Source organism: Suncus etruscus, chromosome 8 (genome assembly GCF_024139225.1).
Source record: "Suncus etruscus isolate mSunEtr1 chromosome 8, mSunEtr1.pri.cur, whole genome shotgun sequence".
Taxonomy (NCBI): Eukaryota; Metazoa; Chordata; class Mammalia; order Eulipotyphla; family Soricidae; genus Suncus; species Suncus etruscus.
In genome coordinates, this window is record NC_064855.1 from 73,699,911 (window position 1) to 73,725,597 (window position 25,687).

The 25,687-nt window shown below is 35.3% G+C and overlaps 1 protein-coding gene and 1 non-coding gene across 2 annotated transcripts; one reads left to right on the forward strand and one right to left on the reverse strand.

Moving 5' to 3' along the window:
• Window positions 1-18,110: 18,110 nt before the first annotated feature.
• On the reverse strand, window positions 18,111-18,215 carry LOC126017021 (U6 spliceosomal RNA). Its single transcript, XR_007498699.1, has one exon. It is a non-coding gene; the product is annotated as a U6 spliceosomal RNA (small nuclear RNA).
• Window positions 18,216-23,847: 5,632 nt separating this feature from the next.
• On the forward strand, window positions 23,848-25,444 carry LOC126016358 (ataxin-2-like; the record flags this gene model as incomplete). Its single annotated transcript, XM_049778938.1, has 1 exon — window positions 23,848-25,444. A coding segment is annotated over exon 1 (1,470 nt), but the record flags the coding sequence as incomplete, so codon positions are not given.
• Between the last annotated feature and the right edge of the window lie 243 nt (window positions 25,445-25,687).

Here is a 25,687-nt window from a genome sequence, read left to right on the forward strand (position 1 = left end):
AGTATAACTTCCTATCAAGAAAAAAATCACAACACATAATAAAAGTTAAAAACATAATTGAAGAAATAGACGAAGCATTGTCATGAGGCATGCCATATACCTTAGAATTCTAGGATATAAATTTAAACTATAATTAATATTTAAGGGAGTTAATGAATAAAATATAAAACATGAACAGATGAACAATTTCAACAGATAGAAGGAAAACTTAATAGCAAATTTAAGAATTATTAAAGAAAATTATTAAAAAATAAATGATAAGTTCTTGTGTTGGTAATCTATAGAAATGATGATTAAATTCTCTTAATTATCAATAAAATATTGGAAATGGGGGGTGGAGCTGTAGTGCAGTGGTAGGGCTTTTGCCTTACATGCTGCTGACTCAGAAGGAGCTGGGTTTGATACCAGTCATCCCATATGGTCCCTCAAGCCAGGAGCGAGTTCTGAGTTCTGAGTACATAGCCAGAAGTAACCCCTGGGTGTCATCACTGATGTGGTCCAAAAACCAACAAAAATATATATATTAGAAATGGGATAGAAAATGAAGCACAAAAATATAACAGAAAAAAATTAAGGACTGAGCTACTACTACAAAAAGTAATGTACTTACAGTCAAAATAAAAAAGAATAAAGATAAAGAAAACATTACTTGAAATAAAAATGTCTTAAAATTTTCAAAAACTTTATTTGGTATAAAACCATCATTCCTCAAAGTAGGGACATTACTATGTAGTATTGGTGATGGAAATGCAGCACTGGTGAAGAAGGTTGTTCTTTACGTGACTGAAACCCAACTACAATCATGTTTGTAATCAAGGTGTTTAAATAAAGATATTAATAAAAAATAAAAAACAAAACAACAAATATAACTATGCAGTGAACATTCCAAAATCAATTTCAACCAGTAACAAAAAGAATGAATGCACCTAACATATTATGTTCAAATTAAAATCGGTCAAAGAAAATAGAATTCATAAATTTGTTTTAAAATTCTTATTTGTATGATTTTCTTTGCTAGGAAGAAATAGTGAGTCACATACAAAGAAGTAGTGTAAGAAAGACAAATATTACACTTCTATCACACAGAAATTAAAAATTTAACACATGATTAGCTATTAAAGTGTCTTAGTGGATTCCTTGTGCTTTGCATTTCTTTCAGTTTAATTAATGACTCACTCTGTTAATCTGCCTTCCATAGATTATTGACACTAAGAATTCTTTATTTAAAGAAAATTGCAGGGCCCGGAGAGATAGCACAGGGGTGTTTGCCTTGCAAGCAGTTGATCCAGAACCTAAGGTGGTTGGTTCGAATCCCGATGTCCCATATGGTCCCCCGTGCCTGCCAGGAGCTATTTCTGAGCAGACAGCCAGGAGTAACCCCTGAGCAGCACCGGGTGTGACCCAAAAACAAAAAAACAAAAAAACAAAAAAAAAAAAGAAAAAGAAAAAGAAAATTGCAAAAGGTAAAAATATTGAAAATCATCTAACAAATAACTAAAAACATATTACCTTGCTAATTCATATGTACCTTATTTGGTACCTTATTTTTTCATGGTTGGGATATGATATAGATTCTAAACTTTATTACTCAGATTTACTTTGAGAATTTTTAAAATTAGTTAAAAGCTAGGCATAGGTTAAATATAAAAATTAAATATACTTGATACTTATAAATACAAGTTTTCCACATAGGAGGATACAGTCATAGCTACAGTTCAAATTTTCTAGTAGTCTACATCAAACATTTTGTGAAAATGGATTTTGTTTATTAAGAAAAATTTATAGCTAAAATTGATTATGTCTTATATTGAGTTCTATTTCTTTTTTTCATAATTTTACTTCTATTATCCAAAAATTAACCTAAATTTTCTCACTCTTATCTTTTGGAGTACTGGTCACTGGTCCATTTACTTATTTCTCTTAAGTTCATATAAGTATTGTTGTACAGTCTCTAATTTAGAGGTTCTAATTAGATTTAGATTTAGATTTAGTTTGTCCTTCAAACTGGGTTAGAAAGAGTTGCCAACACATATGGTAACTCCTGGAACAGTTTACAAATTTAACAACCTACAGGAAACCATGAAAGCCATATTTCCTGTCAGTATTGTGAAGCCAAAATCTGTGTTTGGAAATGAACTTGAGAATGTACCTAAAATCTTTGCAAACACACGTTTAATGTTCTTACAGAGTATTAGAAGTATAATATTTTTAGTGACAATCCAATACAAACTATATGATTTTAATGTATTGTAATGAGTAACATTTAGTTTTGCTTCATGTTTTTTAAAATGAAGATTATTTTTGTAATTTTAAAATTCAATTATAAATCAATATTAAGCTCTATGTCTTTTATCACATAGCCTTGTAAACACTTTATATTTTATATGTTTCCAGCTTTTCATGAGCACTTTGTGTTTATGTGAATAATTTTATAGATTTTCTTGTAAGACAGTTGTAGAATAAACCAATAATATGCTAAACACATTTTTAAACATATATAATATATGAGTTCCCAGGTGACTAAGTTCTTTGATCTTTCAGAAGAAACTTGGTTGATGAGAAACACTGTAGCGAATTTTTAAACTGAAAGCTCAGGCTGCTAACAATTGGCACTTCAAAGAATTATTACAACAAAGATGGTGTCATCGAAAAGTATATCATAAGGAGAGTTTATCGTAAACATGACGTGCATTTGATTATATAAAGATAGCTAATATTTTGTGTATTTTTAAAGACTGCTACAAAACATGATTGAGGAATTGCTCTGGGGCCATATTTAAGTCTGTTTTTATATGCAAAAATGTTTCTCTTTCAAATAGATGATTTTAGTTCTATACACATCTTCCGTTTTAATAGTGAATAGAAAAATAATATAACTTGGTTCTGAGAATTAGTTCTGTTAATTTTGCACTGATAATAATGAATAATTTCAAGCATTCAGAGAATTTAAAGTGTTTACTTTGTTTATTTGTTTACTTTATTTGACTTTATCTTTCTAGAAAGGACAGTAAGCCAAATCTTTAGCCTTTTTACATGCAGCTTTCAGATTCAATCAACAGCTTAACCTTAAAAGTTTGAGATTTTGTATTTTCTACTGTTTGTTCTTAAACTCTTGTCTTACCCAATGAAGTTGGTTACCTCATATTTCTTCTATTTTTTAAAATTTAATGGGATAGATTAAAAATTTATTCTCGTCTTTTTAGTATTCAAAGTAAGCACTATTATGCGTGAAAAGCTTTAAATATCAGTACTAAATACAAGGTTGCAAGTATAGATATGGACCTAAATTGAATAGGTGTCAGATTTTAAAACCACCAATGTTTTGTGAATATGTGAAATTATTTTCAATTATAAAAACAAATACAAAGCTTTGAAGTTTATCAAAGGTATTATTTTTATATTATGCTTTCATTTACATCTAAGTAATACAAAAATGCTTAAAAGTCAGGTAGTTGTCAAACCTTCATATACTATTGCAGTTTGGTACTGGAATGCCAGAGATGGAACCTGGGTGGGCAATGTGAAATCCAAGCACTCTACTCACTATACTTTGGTTTTGGCCCATATTCAGATTTAAGAATGGGAAGGTCCTGCAAATTAAGAAGTCTCTATCTTGCTAAGTTATTGAGATAATGAAGGAGTGATAATTTTATTTCAAACAGCAATTCAGCAATATATATTTATTGGGCACTAAAATCAATTCAAAGATAAAGAAAACATGGTTATAAAATAGTTATTTTCCATTTAATATTGAATTATGTACATCCATGCATATTTCCTGAAAAAAATCACATTTTGAGTACGAAAGAATGCTATTTTAGCCAGTACATATTGTCTACCACCTACCAAGAGTTGCAGTTAAGAAATAAAAGCAATAAAAACCCTTGTTTTATTGGCTTTAAACATGAATATTTGGACATTTGTTTTTGAAAGCAGGGTAGTTTGTATACTATGATGGTGCTTTGTGTAACTAGAACTCAGATAGAATTAGAAAACAAACTTTAGGGGCCGGGCGGTGGCGCTGGAGGTAAGGTGCCTGCCTTACCTGCGCTAGCCTAGGGCGGACCGCGGTTCGATCCCCCAGCGTCCCATATGGTCCCCCAAGAAGCCAGGAGCAACTTCTGAGCGCATAGCCAGGAGTAACCCCTGAGCATCACAGGGTGTGGCCCAAAAAACCAAAAAAAAAAAAAAAAGAAAACAAACTTTAATTTATACTTTTTTGCTTTTAAAATATACATTCCGTGTCAAAAGTTCTTCTTTTAGACTTGATTAGAAATCAGAAAGTAGAATATTTTTTTTAAAACTTTAGGCTTATTTCTATAATAAAAGCTGTATTTACTACATTAAGATTAACACATTTTCAATTCAAATATTACATAATTATAGATCCCCTGGCAAAAAAATCACATGTTCTCAAAACTAAGATTTATTCCATATTATTTCAAGTATGCGCTTTGCTAGTCTCATGCAAACTATAAAAATGGGGCTAATCTCTTATATCTTCTTCATTCATTTATCTAGTTTGCAGTCAGAATATGGTTGAAACAGTGTTTGAAGCAGTTAAGTAAAGAATAAATTGTAACCTAAAGCAAGCTTTTTAGTTTCAAGTTCTGACAGCTGTCAAAGGCATAGTGTGATTCATGAGCACTCTTTACACTCTTTATTTTAATTTGATACACAATATGAGTATGTGTCATTTCTAAGAGTAGCATTTTCTCTCCACTCACCTATCAAATAATCCATTTCATTTCTCTTGTTACTTGTCACTCTAGATTCCCCAGAAGGGAGGCATACTCAAATCTCTTGTATCCTTAAAATGGCAGGATTATATCAAATGTTTTTCTTGACTGAAATTCTACATACCCTACTTTGAATAATTAAAAGGCAGTACTCCAAGGCATATCAATGAGTAGAAGTTCCCCATTTGTTGACTTAGTAGTTTTTTTTTGTTTGTTTGTTTTGTTTTTGGGTCACACCCGGCAGTGCTCAGGGGTTACTCCTGGCTGTCTGCTCAGAAATAGCTCCTGGCAGGCACAGGGGACCATATGGGACACCGGGATTCGAACCAACCACCTTTGGTCCTGGATCGGCTGCTTGCAAGGCAAACGCCGCTGTGCTATCTCTCCGGGCCCGACTTAGTAGTTTTTATTGTTATACATTATAAGGATTCTTTTTTGGTACCATACATTAATAAAGAGTACATTATTTTATCTTCTGTTTTTATGACCCCTTTATCTTACATCTCACTAACGAGAATATCATAACCATACATAGGGGATTAACTAATATTTCACCTACAGGTATAGTTCATTCTGTAACATAAAATGGAAACTTGAAATCTAACATGTTATTAAAGTAAAATAACAGGCACAAATTCAGATATGTAAACTTATACAGGTCAATAGAAGAAGTGATATTTATTGGTCCAAATATATTCAAAATATCATATACTGAGGCTGGGCAAATGCCTTATGGTCCCCTAAGTACCACCGTGAATAACTCTTGAGAACAAACATAGGAGTAAGTCTTAAGAGCAACAGAGCTCTGACCCAAAACATCAAGAAGTAAACAAATATAAAATGTCACTATACCTTGAGAAAAATGCACTTTAGCCACTCATATATTTATAAATAAATCACTTAACAATTAATACAAGTTGCCATTAAATAACTGGTGAAGGGAAATGTTCTGTTTATGATTGAAACACAACTACAATCATGCTTGTAATTATTTTGCTTAAATAAAGTTTTATATATTGAAATAAATAAATAAATAAATAAATAATAAATCTGATAACTAGTGTATAATTTCAAATCAGTATTCATTCTTTAGTAAAGGTAGAAATAACTGTCTTTACAAATTTTGCCAAACCATTTGCTGACAAAATTCACAAGTTTTAGTTGTTAGTTCTAACTCAAAAAGCATAATACATATATCTAATAAGGGTTGAAACAGAATTGTTGATTTATACTTTCTCCTCATTATACATTTATAATTATTCTGGGCACTGATTGTTATTATTATTATTATTAACAAAACTTTAGTTATACTGACAATACTTTATAATTTTGAGTTCTACTTGAAATTTTGGTCTGTGGCTGATGCAGCAATTTTAATAGTTAGTAACATAAACGTCAGTCCCCAAATACATACTAAAATTCTTAGTACTTTTGATCATGTAAAACAACAGTTTAAAGGTTTTCTAGTGAAAATTTTATCATTTACATTGTTATATTCCATATTCTTTTTTAAAAATTTGACATATGTTTATCTGTCTTTTAATAAACTTATTTCAATTTACATATTTATCTATAAATTTAGTTAGCATTGGCATAACTTAATTAAATGTTGACATATATTTATTATACATAACTGTCAGAGTATTATTAATTATGTCATGTCCTTTGTAGTTTTGCTGCTCTTAAAAACATGTTGCATGTGGGCTTTTGTGTTTCAAATAGTATTTTTATAATAAGTCATATTTTAGAAAATATATTTAAACTTACTTTTTAGAATTCTTTTTTTTTTTTTTTTTTTTTGAGTCACACCCGGCAGTGCTCAGGGGTTATTCCTGGCTCCAGGCTCAGAAATTGCTCCTGGCAGGCACGGAGGACCATATGGGACGCTGGGATTTGAACTGATGACCTCCTGCACGAAAGGCAAACGCCTTACCTCCATGCTATCTCTCCAGCCCCACTTTTTAGAATTCTTAAAAAGCAAAATAGGAGGGTGATTAAAGAAAAAAGCAGTAAATTATAAACCAACAGTATCTAGATAATATAGAATGATTAGAATATTAAGTTGAAATTAGTGGTGTCTGGAGCCATAGTTCAAAGGGTAGGTGTTTTTGCTTTCTATGCAGATAGCCTAGGTTCCATAGCAGACATACCCCTGAGCACAAACAGGACTAATATTGAGTTCACAAGGCACATTGCCAGGTTTGACAAAAAGAAGAAGGAAGAAGGAAGGATTAAAGGAAGGATGGAAGGAAGGAAGGAAGGAAGGAAGGAAGGAAGGAAGGAAGGAAGGAAGGAAGGAAGGAAGGAAGGAAGGAAGGAAGGAAGGAAGGAAGGAAGGGAGGGAGGGAGGGAGGGAGGGAGGGAGGGAGGGAGGGAGGGAGGGAGGAAGGAAGGGAGGGAGGGAGGGAAGGAAGGAAGGGAGAGGAGGGAGGGAGGGAGAGGAGGGAGTGAGGGAAGGAAGGAAGGAAGGAAGGAAGGAAGGAAGGAAGGAAGGAAGGAAGGAAGGAAGGAAGGAAGGAAGGAAGGAAGGAAGGAAGGAAGGAAGGAAGGAAGGAAGGAAGGAAGGAAGGAAGGAAGGAAGGAAGGAAGGAAGAAGTAAGGTAAAGGAAGGATTGAAAGTCAAAAGGGAGGGAAAGTGGGAGGGAGGGAGAGAGGAAAGGAGGAAGGTAGAGAGAGAGAGAGAGAGAGGATTAAAGTATGCATTCTGGATTTCTCAATAAGATCATGTTCTACTACTGTAGAAGTGACCAATAATTCTTGTTCCAGTACTGTAAAAGTGACTGATAATTAAGGAACAGATGATGATTAGGAAAAGTGCTCCAATAGTAACGAACTGACAGTTGGAAAGTGGTTACGTCCTAAATAACTATGTGCATGTATGGTCACAAAAACAAAAGTCAAAAACAAAACAAAAAAGTGTTTTTATAGAAAACAAACCAGTATTTAGGACAAGTTGCAGGTCAGGGTGTCAGGGTGGCCAACTCTTACCTTCTACTAAATATTTTAATCTCTGCTCAGCATTTTATTCAATATTTTTTACATTTTTCATCTCAAAATTGTTTGGGGCTAATTTTGGAAAAACACACATTTGGACATTTATTGAGGAAAACACTAGAAAAGTTAATTTTTAATGTCTAATTAGGGACAGGGTGATAGCACAGCAGTAAGGCATTTGCCTTGGATTAGGCTGACCTGGGGGAACTGGGTTAATCCCCCGCATCCCATATGGTCCCCTGAGCCTGAAAGCGATTTCTGAAAGCAGAGCCAGGAGTAACCCCTAAGCACTATGGGTGTGACCGCAAAACAAAACTAACTAAATAAAAATAAATAGTGTAATTTCAACCAAAACCCCCAAAATGTCTAATTTAATAAAGTCTAGCTAGATTTATTATTTCACTGAGGTTATTTCTGTATGAGGTAAGTTGAACAAAACAGATTCTTTTCCTCAAAGTTAAAGTAAATTGTCTTAAGTTGATAAAAGTATAAATACTGAAAAACAATGGAATTAGCAAAGTATTATGTTTATTTTTCAGCTTGAAATTTAGTTTACTTCATTTGAATTTAAATTTTTACCATTAACTCTAGGTCTCAAAACATTTAAATTAGATTTAATCAACATCTTAATTAGTAAAGCTATAAAACCGTGTAGCTTTTGTAAAGTTATAAAATAAGTCTTTCAATTTATGTTTGTCATATTTCATGTGACATATTATATGTCATTGAGTGAGTTTATGCATATTATATTTAGACAAGCTAAGTACTGCGACATTTTAAGGATTTTGTTTATAACTAAACTATATTATTTCTATGCTTCAACATTAAATAAGTTTTTCCATTAAATAAGTTGTCTCAGTGGCTTAAAGCCTTGTGAAATTTGTCCAAAATGAGGAATAATTTTAATTATTATTATTGGGGGGGGTTATGGCTAAACCCACCAGGCTCAGGAGTTACTCCTTGCTCTGTGCTTAGAACTCTCTCTTGGTAGGCTTGGGGACTTTAGGCAATGCTGGGTATCCAATTCCAGTCAGTCTTGGGTTGGCCATGTGCAAGGCTAACACTGTACTATTGTTCTGGTCCCAAATATTTATTTTTTAATAATCTTTAATTTGACTTTAGTAAGAAGAAAATACCTCAGGGTAAGCAAATAATAAACGTTATTTGAGGGAGAGGGAGGCTGCAGCTGGACCCAGACGATCCCACATGCCAGGATTCCTGCTCCTCTCCTATGGGTATGGCTGGGAATCTGGGCAGACAGCTGGCCAATGGCCTTCTGGGCTGACCACCTAGTCCAGGAGACCGAGATCCCCCCATGCCAAACTGGTCTTCAGGGCCAGGTTTGGCAACTGGGCTCTGGGGGAAGGGGGAGGAGGGAAACTCCAATCCCATGCTTTTTCAAACTGGAGAGGAAGGATGCAGCTGGACCCAGAAAATCCCACATGCCAAGTTTACTGCTCTTCTTCTACTGGCATGGCTGGGAATCTGGACAGACAGCTGGCCAAAGGCCCCCAGGACTGACCAGTTAGTCCTGGAGACTGAGAGCCCCCCATGCCAAGCTGGCTTTCAAGGCCAGGTCTGGCATCTGAGCTCTGGGGGGATGGGAAGGAGGCAAACTCCTCCCCCATGCTTTTTCATACTGGAGAGGGAGGCTGCAGCTGGACCCAGATGATCCCACATGCCAGGATTCCTGCTCCTCTCCTATGGGTATGGCCGGGAATCTGGGCAGACAGCTGGCCAATGGCCTCCTGGGATGACCACCTAATCCAGGAGACCGAGATCCCCCCATACCAAACTGGTCTTCAGGGCGAGGTTTGCAACTGGGCTCTGGGGGGAGGGAGAGGAGGGAAACACCTCCCATATTCATACTGGACCTTCCGCAGAGGTGTCTTTTCTTACTAGTACTCATTTTTATAACCACGCAGGTGCAAATGCGCCCACGCGACAAATATACTTTTTAAGCATTATCTAAAAATGTTCTTCATTCTAGACGGTTCCTAGGAAAGGAAATGGAATACCAAAGATTTCGATGATAACACTCAAATAGATCTTTAAAGTCAGTCTTTATGGACGTGACTTTTCGTACTGACTCCAAGCCGAAAACACAAACAACTCATATATATGTATTGTATATGGCCCCTGTCATGTATTGCCTCTCCCCTACCACTGTGTCTCCTCTATCCCCTCATTTTTCAAACCTGATCCATTATCTCCCCCTAATTTAACCCTCTTTACCTTCAGCTCCTAATTCGGTAGACACCAAGTTTGACCTCCTACCCCAACAGACCACCTTCCAGCTCCTCAATAAAAGACACCCTCTGGGTCCCCGTTCTCATGCATCGGCAAAGAACTACAACCAGAATGCCTGCTGATTATGCTTGATGGCCCCTCTTACCCCCACCAAATTGTGGACTGTTGCATGATACAGGAATTGGTCTCAGCAAAACTCCCAGCTGAAAGACACTATATGGTCTTGTAATGCAGCAAAACATCTCTCAAACTCAATCCAAGGCCTGTGAATCGAAAAGAACCTTGGCTTTTACTCCCCACAAGAATATATCAAAAGACTTAATTGGGAGTCTTATATTGCCTATGGAAGCTCAATATCTATATAACAATACATCTTAAGATGTGTATTCCTAAATATACAAGTAGCCTCCTTCACACTTGTTTTATTTGAATATTTTTTCTTTTTAGCTCAGTTTTATTTATTTGTTCTATTTTAATATATACATTTTTTCTCTATACTATTTTTGGTGCTGCTTGGTACAAAAAGCCTTGACTGGGATAAAAGTTTAGAACAAAACCAGATAACAGAGACTGTGTGTGCAGCCTGTCATCCTTACCCAGAATAGCACCAGCAACACAGTATGACACCATACGTTTTTGTATGGGCACAGTAAAAAAAGGGAAAACCATAGACACAGAAACAAGATCTTATCTTCTAGGGATAAGAACTCACTTTTTATAGCAGAAGGGTGCCTCTCATCCTGAACATGTGTCATGTGGATACAACCAGTCCCCAGGAGATTGGACAGTGTTAGTCCAATCCAAAACCCCAGATCCCTGATGTAGAAATAATACAGCTTCGGGCAACACCACCAGAAACTAAACTCCATTGGGAAATTTATAACACTACTCTGGCACCAACTTGTGCCAGTTTTGATATGACAATGAGGAAAGGAAAACTTGACCTAAGACCAGGTTGTCCTATCACATCACCTAACACTAAATGGAAATCAGAAGAGCTATCATCCTTTGAACTGTGAAAAATAAGAGCACCAACAACAGAAAACTGACTTTGACAACTGTGACTGAACAAAGCCTACCTTGGGACTAATAAGGAAAAACCTACCCTAGGCTGTACTCTAGGGCACATAAACAACAACAAGAAGATGTTTTATTGCAGAGGTCCAACTTGGACAACAGAGACTGAGCAGAACCTTTGGATCCATAATATCCTAAGCTTCAGTTTAGGGACTGAACGAAAACAGGGAGCAAGTTATACAGAAGACTGAACACCACAACAACGATGGATAGGAACCTCTACAACCTAGAGACTCTATCCTAGACCCTGACCTATAACCTATGCAAATACCAAGGTCGTTAGCTACAGTGGCTTGATTTTCTCACACACAACCGAGAGGAAACTTTCCTGGCATCACAAAAAAGCCTTTTGGATGGGGTAATGAGTATATATGGAGCCAGGGGTTGATCCCATGATGGTATGCTTCAAGGATGAAGAAACCCCGAATCTCTTAGGCCACGGAAATTCCCTTTCTTCCCCAGTGCTTACTGTGCCTAGGCAAAAAAAAAAAAAAAAAAAAAAGTGGGGGGAATGCCAAACCCTACCACTCCAGCACCCATACTTTTTCTTGTTTTGTTTTGATTTGTTAGTTTTTGACTTTATTTTCCTTCTTTTTTCTTCCACTTTTCTCTTTCTTTTTCGTGCTTGTGGTTATTATTTAGAGATTTATTTTTATTTGCCGGGTCCATTTTTTTTCTTTTTTCTTCCATTTTTCTTTCTTTTTTTTTCTCTCTCTTCTTTCTTTCTTTCTTTCTTTCGTTTTTTTTTTTTGGTAGTTGTCACCAAATTTTTTTCTCCCCTTTTTCTCATCCTTTTTATCTCCAATGACGGTGGAATGGATGCTCAATCTACAACAGGCTGTAAAGTGGAGATCAGTTGCACTAGCATACTGGTGGGTAGAAGAGGGAGATATGGGATGCATACTGGGAACAGGGGCAGAGGGAGAACAGCACTGGTGGTGAGATTGCCCCTCGTTCATTGTCACTATGTACCATAAATGATGCAGTGAAATATTTGTAATGCACTTTGGTCACAAAAAAGATTTTAAAAAAAGCAATGTTAAAAAGAGATATGATCTTTGTAAAAGTCAGGTTAGGAACTAAACCTTCCACAACATGAATAAATGTACAGAATAAATTATCTGTAAAAAAATAATAAAATTATTCTATCCCCCCAAAAAATGCTATTTGAGAATTTTTTCTTTTGTTTCTTTATATTTTTAGTATTAGTAATATGAATATTTTAAGAAAAATAAGAAAGCACACCTATATTTAGTAATTTTTATGATTTAATATATTCAAGCTTATGAAATAAATTAAGTAAATAAATTAATTTGGGTATCATTATATTCATCCCAAGATAATGCTATGATATTTTTTCAGATAGGCTTCAATATTTAGAAAATAAAATTCCATTGTTTAAATTAACTTAGGAAATAATAATAGAAAACCTCATGTCTCAATTTCATTACTTAGAAGTGCATTCATATATTACCCTCTATTGATAAGATAGAAAAGTAAGTAAAACTTTCACTGATATATTTTTTCACATTGATTTTTTATTTAACACTGTGGTTACAAGGTTATTCATAATACAATTTATTGTCCACAAATAACGTTGTTCAAGGTTGAGTTACAGTCTTACAAAGTACAACAACCTTCATCAGTGGGCATTTCCCATCACCAATGTCTTCAGTTTCTCTCTCATCCTCCCTAATAAATTTTTCATGAAGTCATCTAAAATAGCACTTATTTTACAGATGAGTATACTAAGGCTCATGTATCTTATAAAAATGTGCAATGAAATTTTCTGTCCAGTGTTAATATAATCCAGGTTTTCTGCAATACCATGATGACTTATAATATTTAAAATATGTATAACTACAAGACTCTAGAAAATGTAAGGAGATAAGATAAAAATTAACCACTCCATTGTGAGGAAAATAAAATAAGATCAGCATTTACAACAGCCAGATTCAGTACATTGACCTAGCTTGTAAATTCAACTGTTTAATTAGCTAAAGACCTTGGGAATTTAGCTTGTATTTCTTTGTCATTTAGTAGTCTAAAACATTAATGAAACAGGCAATAAGTGAGTTTGGTATTTTCTTTTACCAGTTTTATCAGGAGGCATGAAAGCTAAGCCACATGATATTTGGTTGGTCAGGTCCTGCAGTTTGTGAAACCACCATAGCAACTCTGACAGTGATAGACTCCAAAATCACACCAAGGAACACTCTGAAGGTTTATTAACAACAGGGATCAAGCTTATGGAAGGAACTTGATATTATCCCAGTACCATTTCCTTGGACTTTGTATTCCTTGTAAAAGCAAAAGCCCATAACCTGTTTGAATGACCATTTCTTTCTTAACATTGCTTTAGATTGTGAAATTAGGGCATTGGTGATGGGAAGGTGATGGTGAAGGGGGGCTGTTCTGGTTATGACTGAAACCCAACTACAATTATGTTTGTAATCACGGTGTTTAAATAAATTATAAAAAATAAATAAATCCATGATATTTCATATGATAAAAAATTAAAAATCAGTAAAATTTTAAAATAAATGTTTCAACAATTTTAAGCATGTCGATAATATTAGTTCTTTCAAACAAATAAATAATTTTACAATTGACACTTGTGTAATCACTACAATTATATTTAGTTACACATTATGCTATTGAACCTATTTTTATTAATTTATCTATTTCTTCACAATGCATCTTAATTTTTAATTTTATACATTTTTTTTTTTTTTGGTTTTTTTTTTTTTTTTTGGGCCACACCCAGTAACGCTCAGGGGTTACTCCTGGCTATGTGCTCAGAAGTTGCTCCTGGCTTGGGGGACCATATGGGACTCCGGGGGATCGAACCGCGGTCCGTCCAAGGTTAGCGCAGGCAAGGCAGGCACCTTACCTTTAGCGCCACCGCCCGGCCCCCAATTTTATACATTTTTAAAGAAAATTTGTAATGTTAAAATTTAATGCTAAATTTTTAAAGTGCACATAAATAACATAGGTTTACAAGCCAATTTAAATATTAATCATTTTTATTCAGTTATTTATAGTTGAGTTTTAGACCAGGAATGTTGTAGCACAAATCCCACTACCAGTATCAACCTCTCATCAACAATATTACCATAAACCATCCATGCCACCACACCATGCTCCAGCCTGTCATCTAATAGGCCTTTGTTTAAGTTTGGTTAATAAAGTTTGGATCTTATGATTTATTAGACACTTGGATATTTAGTTCTTTTAACCCCAGCAACATAATGAATCCCCTTGTCTCCTCTGCCTCATTATTTCACACTTTTCTTCACTCAATTTCTTCCCTTTTTCTTACTATAATCTGGGCTTACTAGTGATCTTAACAACCCACCCCTTTTATAAAATAAGCAATGTTTTAAACTTACCAACTTTTAACAAATGTGTAACAGGACGATTTATATAATTATAAAATACCCCAAAGGCAAACATCGCTATCAATGCTAGATATTTTGCAATTGCCAAATGAGAACTTACTAAGAAGGACACCAGTTAAATATTCATCACTGATTATTTATTAAACTTCACTATAATTTTCCCACTATCTTTTGTTTATCCTAAAATTTCATATAAAGTGGTGTGGAAGCTGCAGCTCTAATATTGTGGTTAAATTGCAGGCTTTATTTATGGACAACATGTATGGACAACATGACATATATGTCTCTGAGTAATACATTGTCAGTAGTGATTCCTCAGTGGAGATACTAGAGTTTGCCCTGTGTATTTCTGTCTGTGGTCCTGAAAAATAAAATAAATTCAAAAAGTAAATTAAAGTAAAATAAAATAGTACAGCATATACTTCAGTAAAAAAGATTCCTTTAAAAGAGTGTACTTTTGGCCTTCCTGGTTTATATCTGGAGAGTGGCTTGTATTCTGATGTCTTGTGAAGTGGGAAAGAAAACAAAGTTTGAAGAGGACTTTATCTATCCCTAGCTTGCTCTGTACATTGTCTACTGGGAGACTTTCTGCAATATTGATCCATGAGGCCCACCAGGGCCATCCATGGGAAATACCAATCTTATAGCCACATAATCATAAAAAGCATGATTTTCTATTTTATGAGCAATTAATTTTTATTTTCTAAAGCTTATAAAATGTTACTTTTATTGCCATCAATATTTTTCTTTTATTTCCAGTTACTAATATCATATAACACCTTTTTTACTTTGTAGTTCATTTACTTCAATTTTTCACAGTTTCTAGACCTAGAAGTCAGTACTTCAGTTAACTTCTTCTGACCCTAAATTACTAAAGTAAACAAAGAATGTTATTATATTACTCAAAATAATGTTTATCACAATCTGAAATTAGGAAACTTCCTTTTCATGCTAAAAGTGTGTGGCTAAAGGTGTAGACAAAAGGTAATAGATAAGATCTTAGAAGCTTTGATGGTGGGATGAAGTAACCTTATATATCAATACCTAACAGAATTATAACCATGTTACCTAACAATATTACTTATTTTTAATAATAAGTGCTAAAAAAGTGTTAATGTATTTTCTGGTATAGGCAAACAAAAGTTACTATTGTTATCTACTTAGAACCCCTTCAAAGGCCAAATACATTTATGAAATGCTGTATGTATTCCTTAAATTTAAATGAAATGATTTAAATTAAAATTAATTGGTGGGCTGGAGTGATAGCACAGCGGTAGGGCATTTGCCTTGCATGCAGCCAACTCTTAACCTACCCGGTAAGATTCCCAGAATCCATCAGGACCCCTGAGCCTGCCAGGAGTGATTTCTTAATGCAGAGCCAGGAAAAACTCCTGATGACCGCCAAGTGTGACCCCAAAACAAAACAAAACAAAACAAAACAAAAATATTAATTGGTGGTTTTGCTCATAGAACTATGAAGCGTAGTTTGACTAATCAGATGAGCCACTTGAAATGCCTACTAGACACCGCATTATTTATCTTGAAACTTTATACAGCTCATAGCAATAACCACTTGTACTCTTTCTTAAAAGTAAATCTTTGCTCCTTGCCATTGGAAAGCTAAATCCCCAGACTGTCAGTGCTGCCTGTAACTAACCAATCTCTAAATCTTCATCTTAATTTGTTCATAGTCCCCTCTGCCCCTTTTTACAGCTAATTGAGTTGGATGCTTATGATGTTATAATGTAGACTTCCTCATTAAAATTATATTGTGATTATAGCAATCGGTTAGAGTAGTGAAAGTGAAACCACTCCACTTAGAATGAGAGTTAGTGCTCTTGAGATTGGATCTTCATTACAGCATGTTCACACATTCCACAGTAGACCAGAGTGCTAGCTGCTGAGAGTTCACAGCTGCACTTTTCACTAGGGAATTTTTATGATCAATAAGTGTCTCACCTGGAAATTCTCAAGAGGTTAGAACCTCCTGGAAGGTGTATCACAGCCAAAGACTTGCATAAAAATACATACGCTCACAAACAGAAATAACTCTAAAGAACCGTTCATACTTTAAATTTGTCACATTAAATAGAAGCTAGACTTTCCTGGAAACTATATTTTGTTGAGTTTTTACAGCTACCATTTACAACTACAGTCACTTCCTTAGCAAGTACTTCTGAAGGCACACCATCAATAATTCACTTTAAAATGAATCATATATAAAGTCTCTGCTTTCTGGAAACAAACTAAACTGATACTGATGTTTTTTATATATGTATAGCCTGTTAAGTATGAACTTATAATAGGAATATATTAGTTTATATCTGTACTGAGTATAGGGTGGGTAATTGTAATATTCTTCATCACAGAAAAAATTTTAAATTTCCTCATTACAACCTTTACCCATTACAAAATTGCTAAGAGGATAAGAGAAGATTTATGTCTCAAAGGGATAAAGAATGACTTTGTAGTGGAACTTTGCTACATAGTAAAGCCCAAAGAAGAGGGAGGTCAAGAGTTAGAGTCAGTAAGAAACCTAAGATTTTGTTAGGCAGAAAGAAATGTTAGGTTGCTCTGGTTATTTTCCTCTTTCTTTAAAACATGATTATTATTGTAGCCATGGGCACACCTTATGAACTGATGTTTAGGAGGCATTTTTAAATATAGTTGCAATAGCCCTATTGACAGAAAACCTAATTTATAATGTGAGGAGGACACTTTAATTCTGTGCAGACTAGAATGTGAGTTTTTTAATCTAGTTTTATATTTTGTGTCTTATTCCAAGAAGATGTTGGAGCATAGAGATTATCCAATTTCACTGTCATTTCATTTGGGAGAATCACAATGTTTTAAGTAATTGGGCATCAACTAAGACAGCTCACTTATTTTATAAATGAGGAAATTGAGACCTAGAGTATATAAGGGGTTGTCTGAGATTTTGAAAACAGACAAGAAGGTAGCTAGAATGTTAATTGTTGTCTAAAGCCTTTAATTATATTACATCTGTTACTGCTTTTAGATATTGTTCAAAATTAGCAGTTCAACTGATTTCTTCATTATCGCTTCACCTTTTAACCTATATTGTGCTATTTGACTGATTATTTCTACCAAGTGAAATGTACTGCTATGAAAAACATTCTTTATCTGCTTTTTCATCTTATTTATAGGACAAAACAGAACTACAAATTTCTTTGGACACACAAACATGTTATTTTTTCTGGAAACAGTAGGTTTTGAAACTTTTGAGATGATTTGGAAAGATTTCACTTAACAAAAATCAAAATTATATATCACAATAATTTTAGTATTACCACATAATTTGCAAAACTGTACGGCTTTCAAAAACATTTCTGAGTACATCTTAACAAAATTGCTACTGTTTCTAAAGTTTTTATCATATATTCATACCATACTGTTATGAACTTTATACAACCATATAAATTGTTTTAAGCTTTTTAATACAAAGTCACTTTTTTCCTAATCCCATAAAACTCTTTATTTTTAGATAGTTGCTCTCTTTCCAGATTATTTCTTATTTTCATATTATTGCCCAACTTTCAAATATTTAAAACTTATTCATTGAATATTTAACTTTCGTTATTTTCACTTGTCTCAGTACTAAATTTAAAACTCACTTTATTTTTTTCAAAAAAATATGGAACACTTCACGTTTGCATGTCATCCTTGTGTAGGGGCCATGCTACTCTTCTCTGTATCTTTCCAATTTTAGTATATGTGCTGCCAAAGCAAGCACTAAAACTCATTTTTCTACTTTAAGAATTTTAGGAACACTCTAACACGTATCACTAAAAATAAATTGTTAAATTATTCCTTTTTTAGGGTAACATATCCTTACCAATTTGTTTATTTTTATAAACTGAGACTCTTAAATAGCCACAAAATAATTTCCCTTATTTTTCTGTGACTTCTTTATATCTCTTACTCATCTATCAATAAATTATTGATTATATAGCTTTCAAACCATTTTTTCTAGTTTTATTAAAAAGAAGAACACTTGTAGTGGGGACAAGGAAAATAAAAAAGCATATGGTGAGAGCACTTGAACATTTTAATATGATGACGAGGAAACAATTTATACCAAACCACAAGTATCAACCGTGATGTAAGTATCTGACCAAAATTATAATATGCAGACTTAAAAAAAATAAAAGTATTAAGTTGATAGAATCAAGAGAGGGAGTGGGCAAACAGATGGTAGAAAGAGTCTAACTCTTGCGGTTAATCTGGAGTTGGTATCTTGAACACATGATTCTTTGTCATCAATAGCTTTAAAAATCAATGTTAAACTAAAAAAATAATAATAAGAAAAATAAAGTATTTATTTGCTGGAAATCATATTTACTGCTTTTACTGACATTAAAACAAACTGATTGCTTGATATGTTTTCAAACTATCCTGTCATACTTTGGATGCTTGATACTGTTGCTGGTGATAATCTCAAGCAGGGGAGGTTTCTAAGTTCAATATTTAAAGTGAAATGGAGAGAGGTTACAACCTTAAGGAGGAAATCTGTTTCCCTCACTTACCCTGAGGTGTTCCTGGGAAATCTAGGACTGATTAAAATCTTCTATAAGCCACTGCAGGGCACAGATGCTCACATCCCGCCTGCCTGACAGCTATCAACTTGCACCTGAAGCCTACTTGTCTTACACAGAATGAGAGATGCTCCCTCCTGGGCTCAGGTTGGAGTGGAAAAATTGATCCTTGCAGGAAAATAAAGGCAGTGGTAAATTTTATCCAGACTTATTGGTCCATTGCCATTTTCACAGAAAGAAATTAGGGGAGGAAAAGTGAAATAAAACAACTTTATTTGGTTAATAAAGGGTGAGAAAAAGAAAGGTAAATTTAAACTCAAGCTTAAGAGGACTCAGAATAGAGGGAAATCAGCCATTTCTCTAGAATTGGGAAACCAGTCCTCATATATTAAGGTATACATCTCAAGAGGGGAGATATTGGAAGTATATGGTGTCTTATCCCCTGCCAAATTGTTTATATACAGTTTTCTCAAACTGCACTGGCCCCCATCCCCAAGGGGCTGAACTAAGGTGGAGAGCTGTGAGAAGTTTATGTCCTTTTTCTAGTGGTGGAGTCTCTTCTTGTATGGGCTCATCAACACTCTTATTAAGAAGTTTCCACATGCCTGACCTAGAATTCTGCATCTTAATGTATTTCACATGCAGAATTTCAGTGTGTGTGTGTGTGTGTGTGTGTGTGTGTGTGTGTGTGTGTGTGTGTGTCAAAAGCCTCCATACTTTGAAGCTGGTTTGAATTTTAGACAGTTTTCAAAATATATATAATACTACCAGGGCACCTTTATCTTCCTGCCTGCAACAATTTCAAGTATAAATATGAAAATTATAGACTACTATATCATTAAAATTACATACCATCATGATTTAATGTGCTAATTTTTAAGTATAACACATTAAAATTCGGAGAATATGATTTTTAAAAGTCTCTTTAAATGATTCATAGCTTTCTCATATAGTTAATGGCCATGATTTATGGAAAATCTATGAAGAACTCAATTAAGCATTGGAGTCAAATGATATTTTTCCATGAGTTCTCTTTGAATAGAAAATTGCACTTTCTTCTTCCCCATATATTTCAATTGTATTTTGTGATTTTCATGATTTTCTATTTTTGTCAATTATAGAATTCTTTGTTTCTTTTAGTAAATATTCATTCCTCATCCAAATAGTTCCTTTAATGAATTTCCCCCAATATTTTATATCATTTTTTCTAGTATTTATTAAAATTACTTTGTAACGCTGGCACTGGAGTAGTGGTGCAAGGGGGTAAGGCCTTGTCCTTGCAAGCCTAGGACGGACTGTGGTTAGATCCCCAGTTATCCAATATGGTCCTCCAAGCCAGGAGCGATTTCTGAGCACATAGCCAGGAGTGACCCCTGAGTATCACCGGGTGTGGCCCAAAAAACAAAACAAAATAAAAAGCTTTGTAATTTTATATACATTTACATAACACTACTCTTTTAAGATAATTCATATAATATTTGTGTGTATCCTTTAACTTTAATTACACAATTTCATCCACAATTTTGAAGATCCCCTTTTGTATGACTGTATCGGTTGAAACAATACTAGTAATCACTTTTGTTTAGCATGTGCTTAAAGCTCTTCTATTATCAACATTTTATTTTATAATTGCTGTTTAGTAAATCATTTGAAATATCTTCATTCATATTTCATGTATATTGCCATTTCTATACCTGAATTTATAAATAGCCTTTTTCATGTCACTTATCAAAAATGACTAATTCCTTAGTATCTACTAATATAATGTAGTATTTTACAATTTGTGACTAAGTACATTCAAGGCATTAAAAACATTTCCTCTGTAAGAATTAAAGATTCAGGGGCTAGAGTGATAGCATAGCACAGGGGATAAGGATTTTCCCTGCACGTAGCCAACCTGATTTTGATCCCCAACAATCCATATGGACTCCCTCAATCTTCCAGGAGTACAGAGCCAATAGTAACCTCAAGGAACTGCAAAGTATGCCCCCCAAAATTAAAATTAAAATAGAAATTAAAAACAAGACTATGTCACTAAGTTCTAGAATCAGCTTGTGCAAGGTTGTAGTAATCTGTTCTAGTTGAATTTGATGAAAATAGTCTCTGATAATATATCTCAGTTTACTCATTTAGAAAATGAGGGTAGTAACAAAAATTTTATATAATTACTTAGTTATTGAGAAAATATGGTGCAATTAATTTTATCCAATCTCTGGAACATCAATTATTTTTAATTTATTAAAACACCATGTTATACCAAATTATACCAAATTATTCAGAATACAGTTGTTTCAGATACTAAATATTCAAATACCATTCCCACCACCAGTGTGACCTTTCCTATACCAGTGTCTCTAATTTTACACCCTTCTCAACTTCCTTTCATGTGTAAATACATTTACTTCATATTGTTTGAAAATGGAATCTTCAAAATGTAGATCAATAGGGTTGATTTGTAATTAATATATATTGCAAGGGTGTTACAAAAGTCATTTGCCAAGTTTACAGGACTATTGTTGGCATAGTAACCGTGTCACTATTTAGCTTTACTGAAATTGGTGGTCTTCTAACCAATTTTTCATCTGATTGGCTGTAGACAACTGGATTGATACTACTATGAAATTTTGATATGTCACATGATCAAAATTCACAGAAGTGGAACAAATTAGGTGGCTTGGAATTTGTATAAAATTAATTTTTAGAGGTAGGCAGTTTCTGTTGAGGGTGACATAGTCCCTGTGAACTACTGTGCTGTCAGCCAGAGAGGAGAATCAACCTGCACCCATTCCATGAAGGACCCCTATCAGTTTGAACCAATCTATCAGAGAAGAATTGATGGCCCTCATTTTCTTTTGAGCTTAGTAGTGGAGCTGTGACACTTTATATAAAGAATATGTATCAGTCATTATTTCTATATCAGGCATTATTATAATGCCACTATAACTGGAAGGACTGAACACTTTTCCTTTCTTCTTTTTATTTTTTGCATATACCCAGATATTTTCAGAATATTGCACATTTCTCCACAGAAAAAATACCAATATATTGTATTTCATTATAATTTTAAAGATTTGTAAACATAATGTATAAAATGCATTACTATTTGTATTTCTAATGTTTAATCTTGAATCTCTAAGGTTATTCCAATTTGCATGCCTTCTGTGTTCCTTTTAGGTTGATTATTATAAAATAAAATATGATGGTGATATTTTATTCATCTTTTAACCTATTTTTATTATATATTAAAATATATTGCCAACAATTGACAACAGGTCATTGATTTATGAAAATTTGTATACATATTTTTTAAATTCAAAATACCTTGAAACCTTGAAAATGTTTTTGTTCATGATATACCATTGAATTAATATAAATGTAAATTAATATCCAGATGATTGATGAGTCTGACATATGTTTTTTGTATAGTTTTATTTGAAGGTCTTTCTCTACACCACCCTACATTATTTTCATACAATTTACATCACATTTAAAATGTCATTATTTTCTAGTAACTGGTCTTTTACTAAACATAATCCAAGGGTATATCAACCCACAGTTACTCACAGATCTGAAAATTCTCTTAAAATACTTCTCCATTAAATTGAAAAAATACTACTGAACTTTTCAAGTTCTAAATTATTTTAGTCATGAGAATTATTAAATATATATGAAAATATGAAACTTTATAATATGTGTGCAAACAAAATGCATATTTGCACATATAGATCATTACACACACATATATATACTGTATAATATCAGACTTGCATACACAACAAGTACCTGAAAATTTTGTTTGTTTGTTTTGGTGCATATGGTTGACCTGGGTTCAAACCCTTATATCCCATATGGTCCCCTGAGCACTATCAGGAGTAGTTCCTAAGCAAGAGCCAGAAGTAACCCCTGAGCACTACCAGGTAAAATTGCAAAACAAAATAAATTTAGAAATAAATATAGGGGAGGGGAAGGAGGTAACCATAAAATAATGGGAATTAGAATTCAACCAGGTACATTGTCAAGTGTGAAGGAATCATAGATCTAAATATTCCAACCACAGAGCCAACATCACTAAAATAAACCAAATATAGAAAGGTGCCTATCGATATGTATTCAATTATTCAATTTTTATTAAGAAATTTATAAAAGAGTATAATCTAAAGAATGAGTAAAAAGCAATGCAAATGTCTTAATTATATAGGACTATACTTGTATTAATATGCATATATTTATTGTATTATCTTTTTATTTATTTTTATTTATTTATTTTTATATTTATGTATTTTATTTATTTATTTATATTTATATTGCAATCCTCTTTTTATTCACTAATAAATACTGCAATGTGTTATATCATTAAAATTGTGTTGTAGTTCTAAGATAATAACTAAATAATGGTACTAATAAGAAACAATGAATTAAAAATAAATTTCAGGGTGGCAACGGCCACGGCGGCGGCGGAGGAGGCGAGGCCCGGCCCGGCTCCCGCTCCCGCTCCCGGCGACGGCGCGTCCTCCTCCTCCTCCTCCTCCTCCTCCTCCTCCTCCTCGGCCTCGCGCCCTGTGTCCCCCCACTTCCACGCGCCCCAGCGTCGGGCTCCCGCTGCCGGCCCCGGCCCCGTCCCCGCCCGCCGCTCGCCATGTCGCTGAAGCCGCAGCCGCCGCCTCAGTCGCCGCCGACGCCGCCGACGCCCGCGGCCGCCGCCGCCCGCAAGCCCGGCGCCCCCGGGGGCCTCCTCGCGCCGCAGACGCCCGCCCCGGCGCCGCCGCCCGCGCCCGCCGCCCCGGCGACGCCCGCCCCGGCCGGCCCGGCCCCGGCCCCGATCCCGGCCTCGTCTGCGCCCAACGCCGTCGTCGTCTCCGCCGCGGGCGGCGCCGGGCGGCCCGGCCTGGGCAGAGGTCGGAACAGTAGCAAAGGACTGCCTCCGTCTACGATTTCTTTTGATGGAATCTATGGAAATATGAGGATGGTTCATGTACTTACATCAGTTGTTGGATCCAAATGTGAACTACAAGTGAAAAATGGAGGTATATATGAAGGAGTTTTTAAAACATACAGCCCTAAGTGTGATTTGGTACTTGATGCTGCACATGAAAAAAGTACCGAATCCAATTCAGGGCCAAAACGTGAAGAAATAATAGAGAGCATTTTATTCAAGTGCTCTGACTTTGTTATGGTACAGTTTAAGGATATGGACTCCAATTATGCAAGAAGAGATGCTTTTACTGACTGTGCTCTCAGTGCTAAAGTGAATGGCGAGCACAGAGAGAAGGCCCTGGAGCCCTGGGATGCGGGTGAACTCACGGCCACTGAGGAGCTGGAGGCTTTGGAGAACGATGTATCTAATGGCTGGGACCCCAATGATATGTTTCGATATAATGAAGAAAATTATGGAGTAGTATCTACATATGATAGCAGTTTATCTTCTTATACGGTGCCCCTAGAAAGGGATAACTCTGAAGAATTCTTAAAACGAGAAGCAAGGGCAAATCAGTTAGCAGAAGAAATTGAATCAAGTGCCCAGTACAAAGCCCGCGTGGCCCTGGAAAATGACGATAGGACTGAAGAAGAAAAATACACAGCAGTTCAAAGAAATTCCAGTGACCGTGAGGGCCACAGCATAAACACTAGGGAAAATAAATATATTCCTCCTGGACAAAGAAATAGAGAAGTAATTTCCTGGGGCAGTGGGAGGCAAAGTTCACCGCGTATGGGCCAGCCTGGATCGGGCTCCATGCCATCAAGACCCACGTCTCACTCTTCAGATTTCAACCCGAATTCGGCTTCAGACCAAAGAGTAGTTAATGGAGGTGTTCCCTGGCCATCGCCTTGCCCATCTCCTTCCTCTCGCCCACCTTCTCGCTACCAGTCAGGTCCCAACTCTCTTCCACCTCGGGCAGCCACCCCTACACGGCCGCCCTCCAGGCCCCCCTCGCGGCCATCCAGACCCCCGTCTCACCCCTCTGCTCATGGTTCTCCAGCTCCTGTCTCTACTATGCCTAAACGCATGTCTTCAGAAGGGCCTCCTAGGATGTCCCCAAAGGCCCAGCGCCATCCTCGAAACCACAGAGTTTCTGCTGGGAGGGGTTCCGTTTCCAGCGGCCTAGAGTTTGTAGCTCATGCACCACCGAGTGAAGCAACTGCTCCTCCAGCAAGGACCAGTCCTGTGGGAGGCACTTGGTCATCAGTGGTCAGTGGGGTTCCACGATTGTCCCCTAAAACTCACCGACCCAGGTCACCCAAACAGAACAGTATTGGGAATTCCCCCAGTGGACCTCTTCTTGGTTCTCCCCAAGCTGGTGTTATTCCAGCTGAAGCTGTTGTTATGCCTGTACCAGCTGCATCTCCCACACCTGCCAGTCCTGCATCCAACAGAGCTGTTACCCCTTCTATTGAGGCTAAAGATTCCAGGCTCCATGATCAGAGACAGAATTCATTAAAAAAAATTAAAAAAAAAAAAAAAAAAAAATAAATTTCAAAGAAATTCAACAGCCAGAACAACAAATAATAAATAATTTATTTTTATCTGCCTACATATCTAATTTTCTATCAGCATTTGTATAATTTGATTCACAATTATGCCTTTAAAGATAATTATTGTTTCTATTACTGCTATTATAGTTTATTTTACATTGTTTTACTCACTTAATGTTTTATAAACAACGTTATTTTG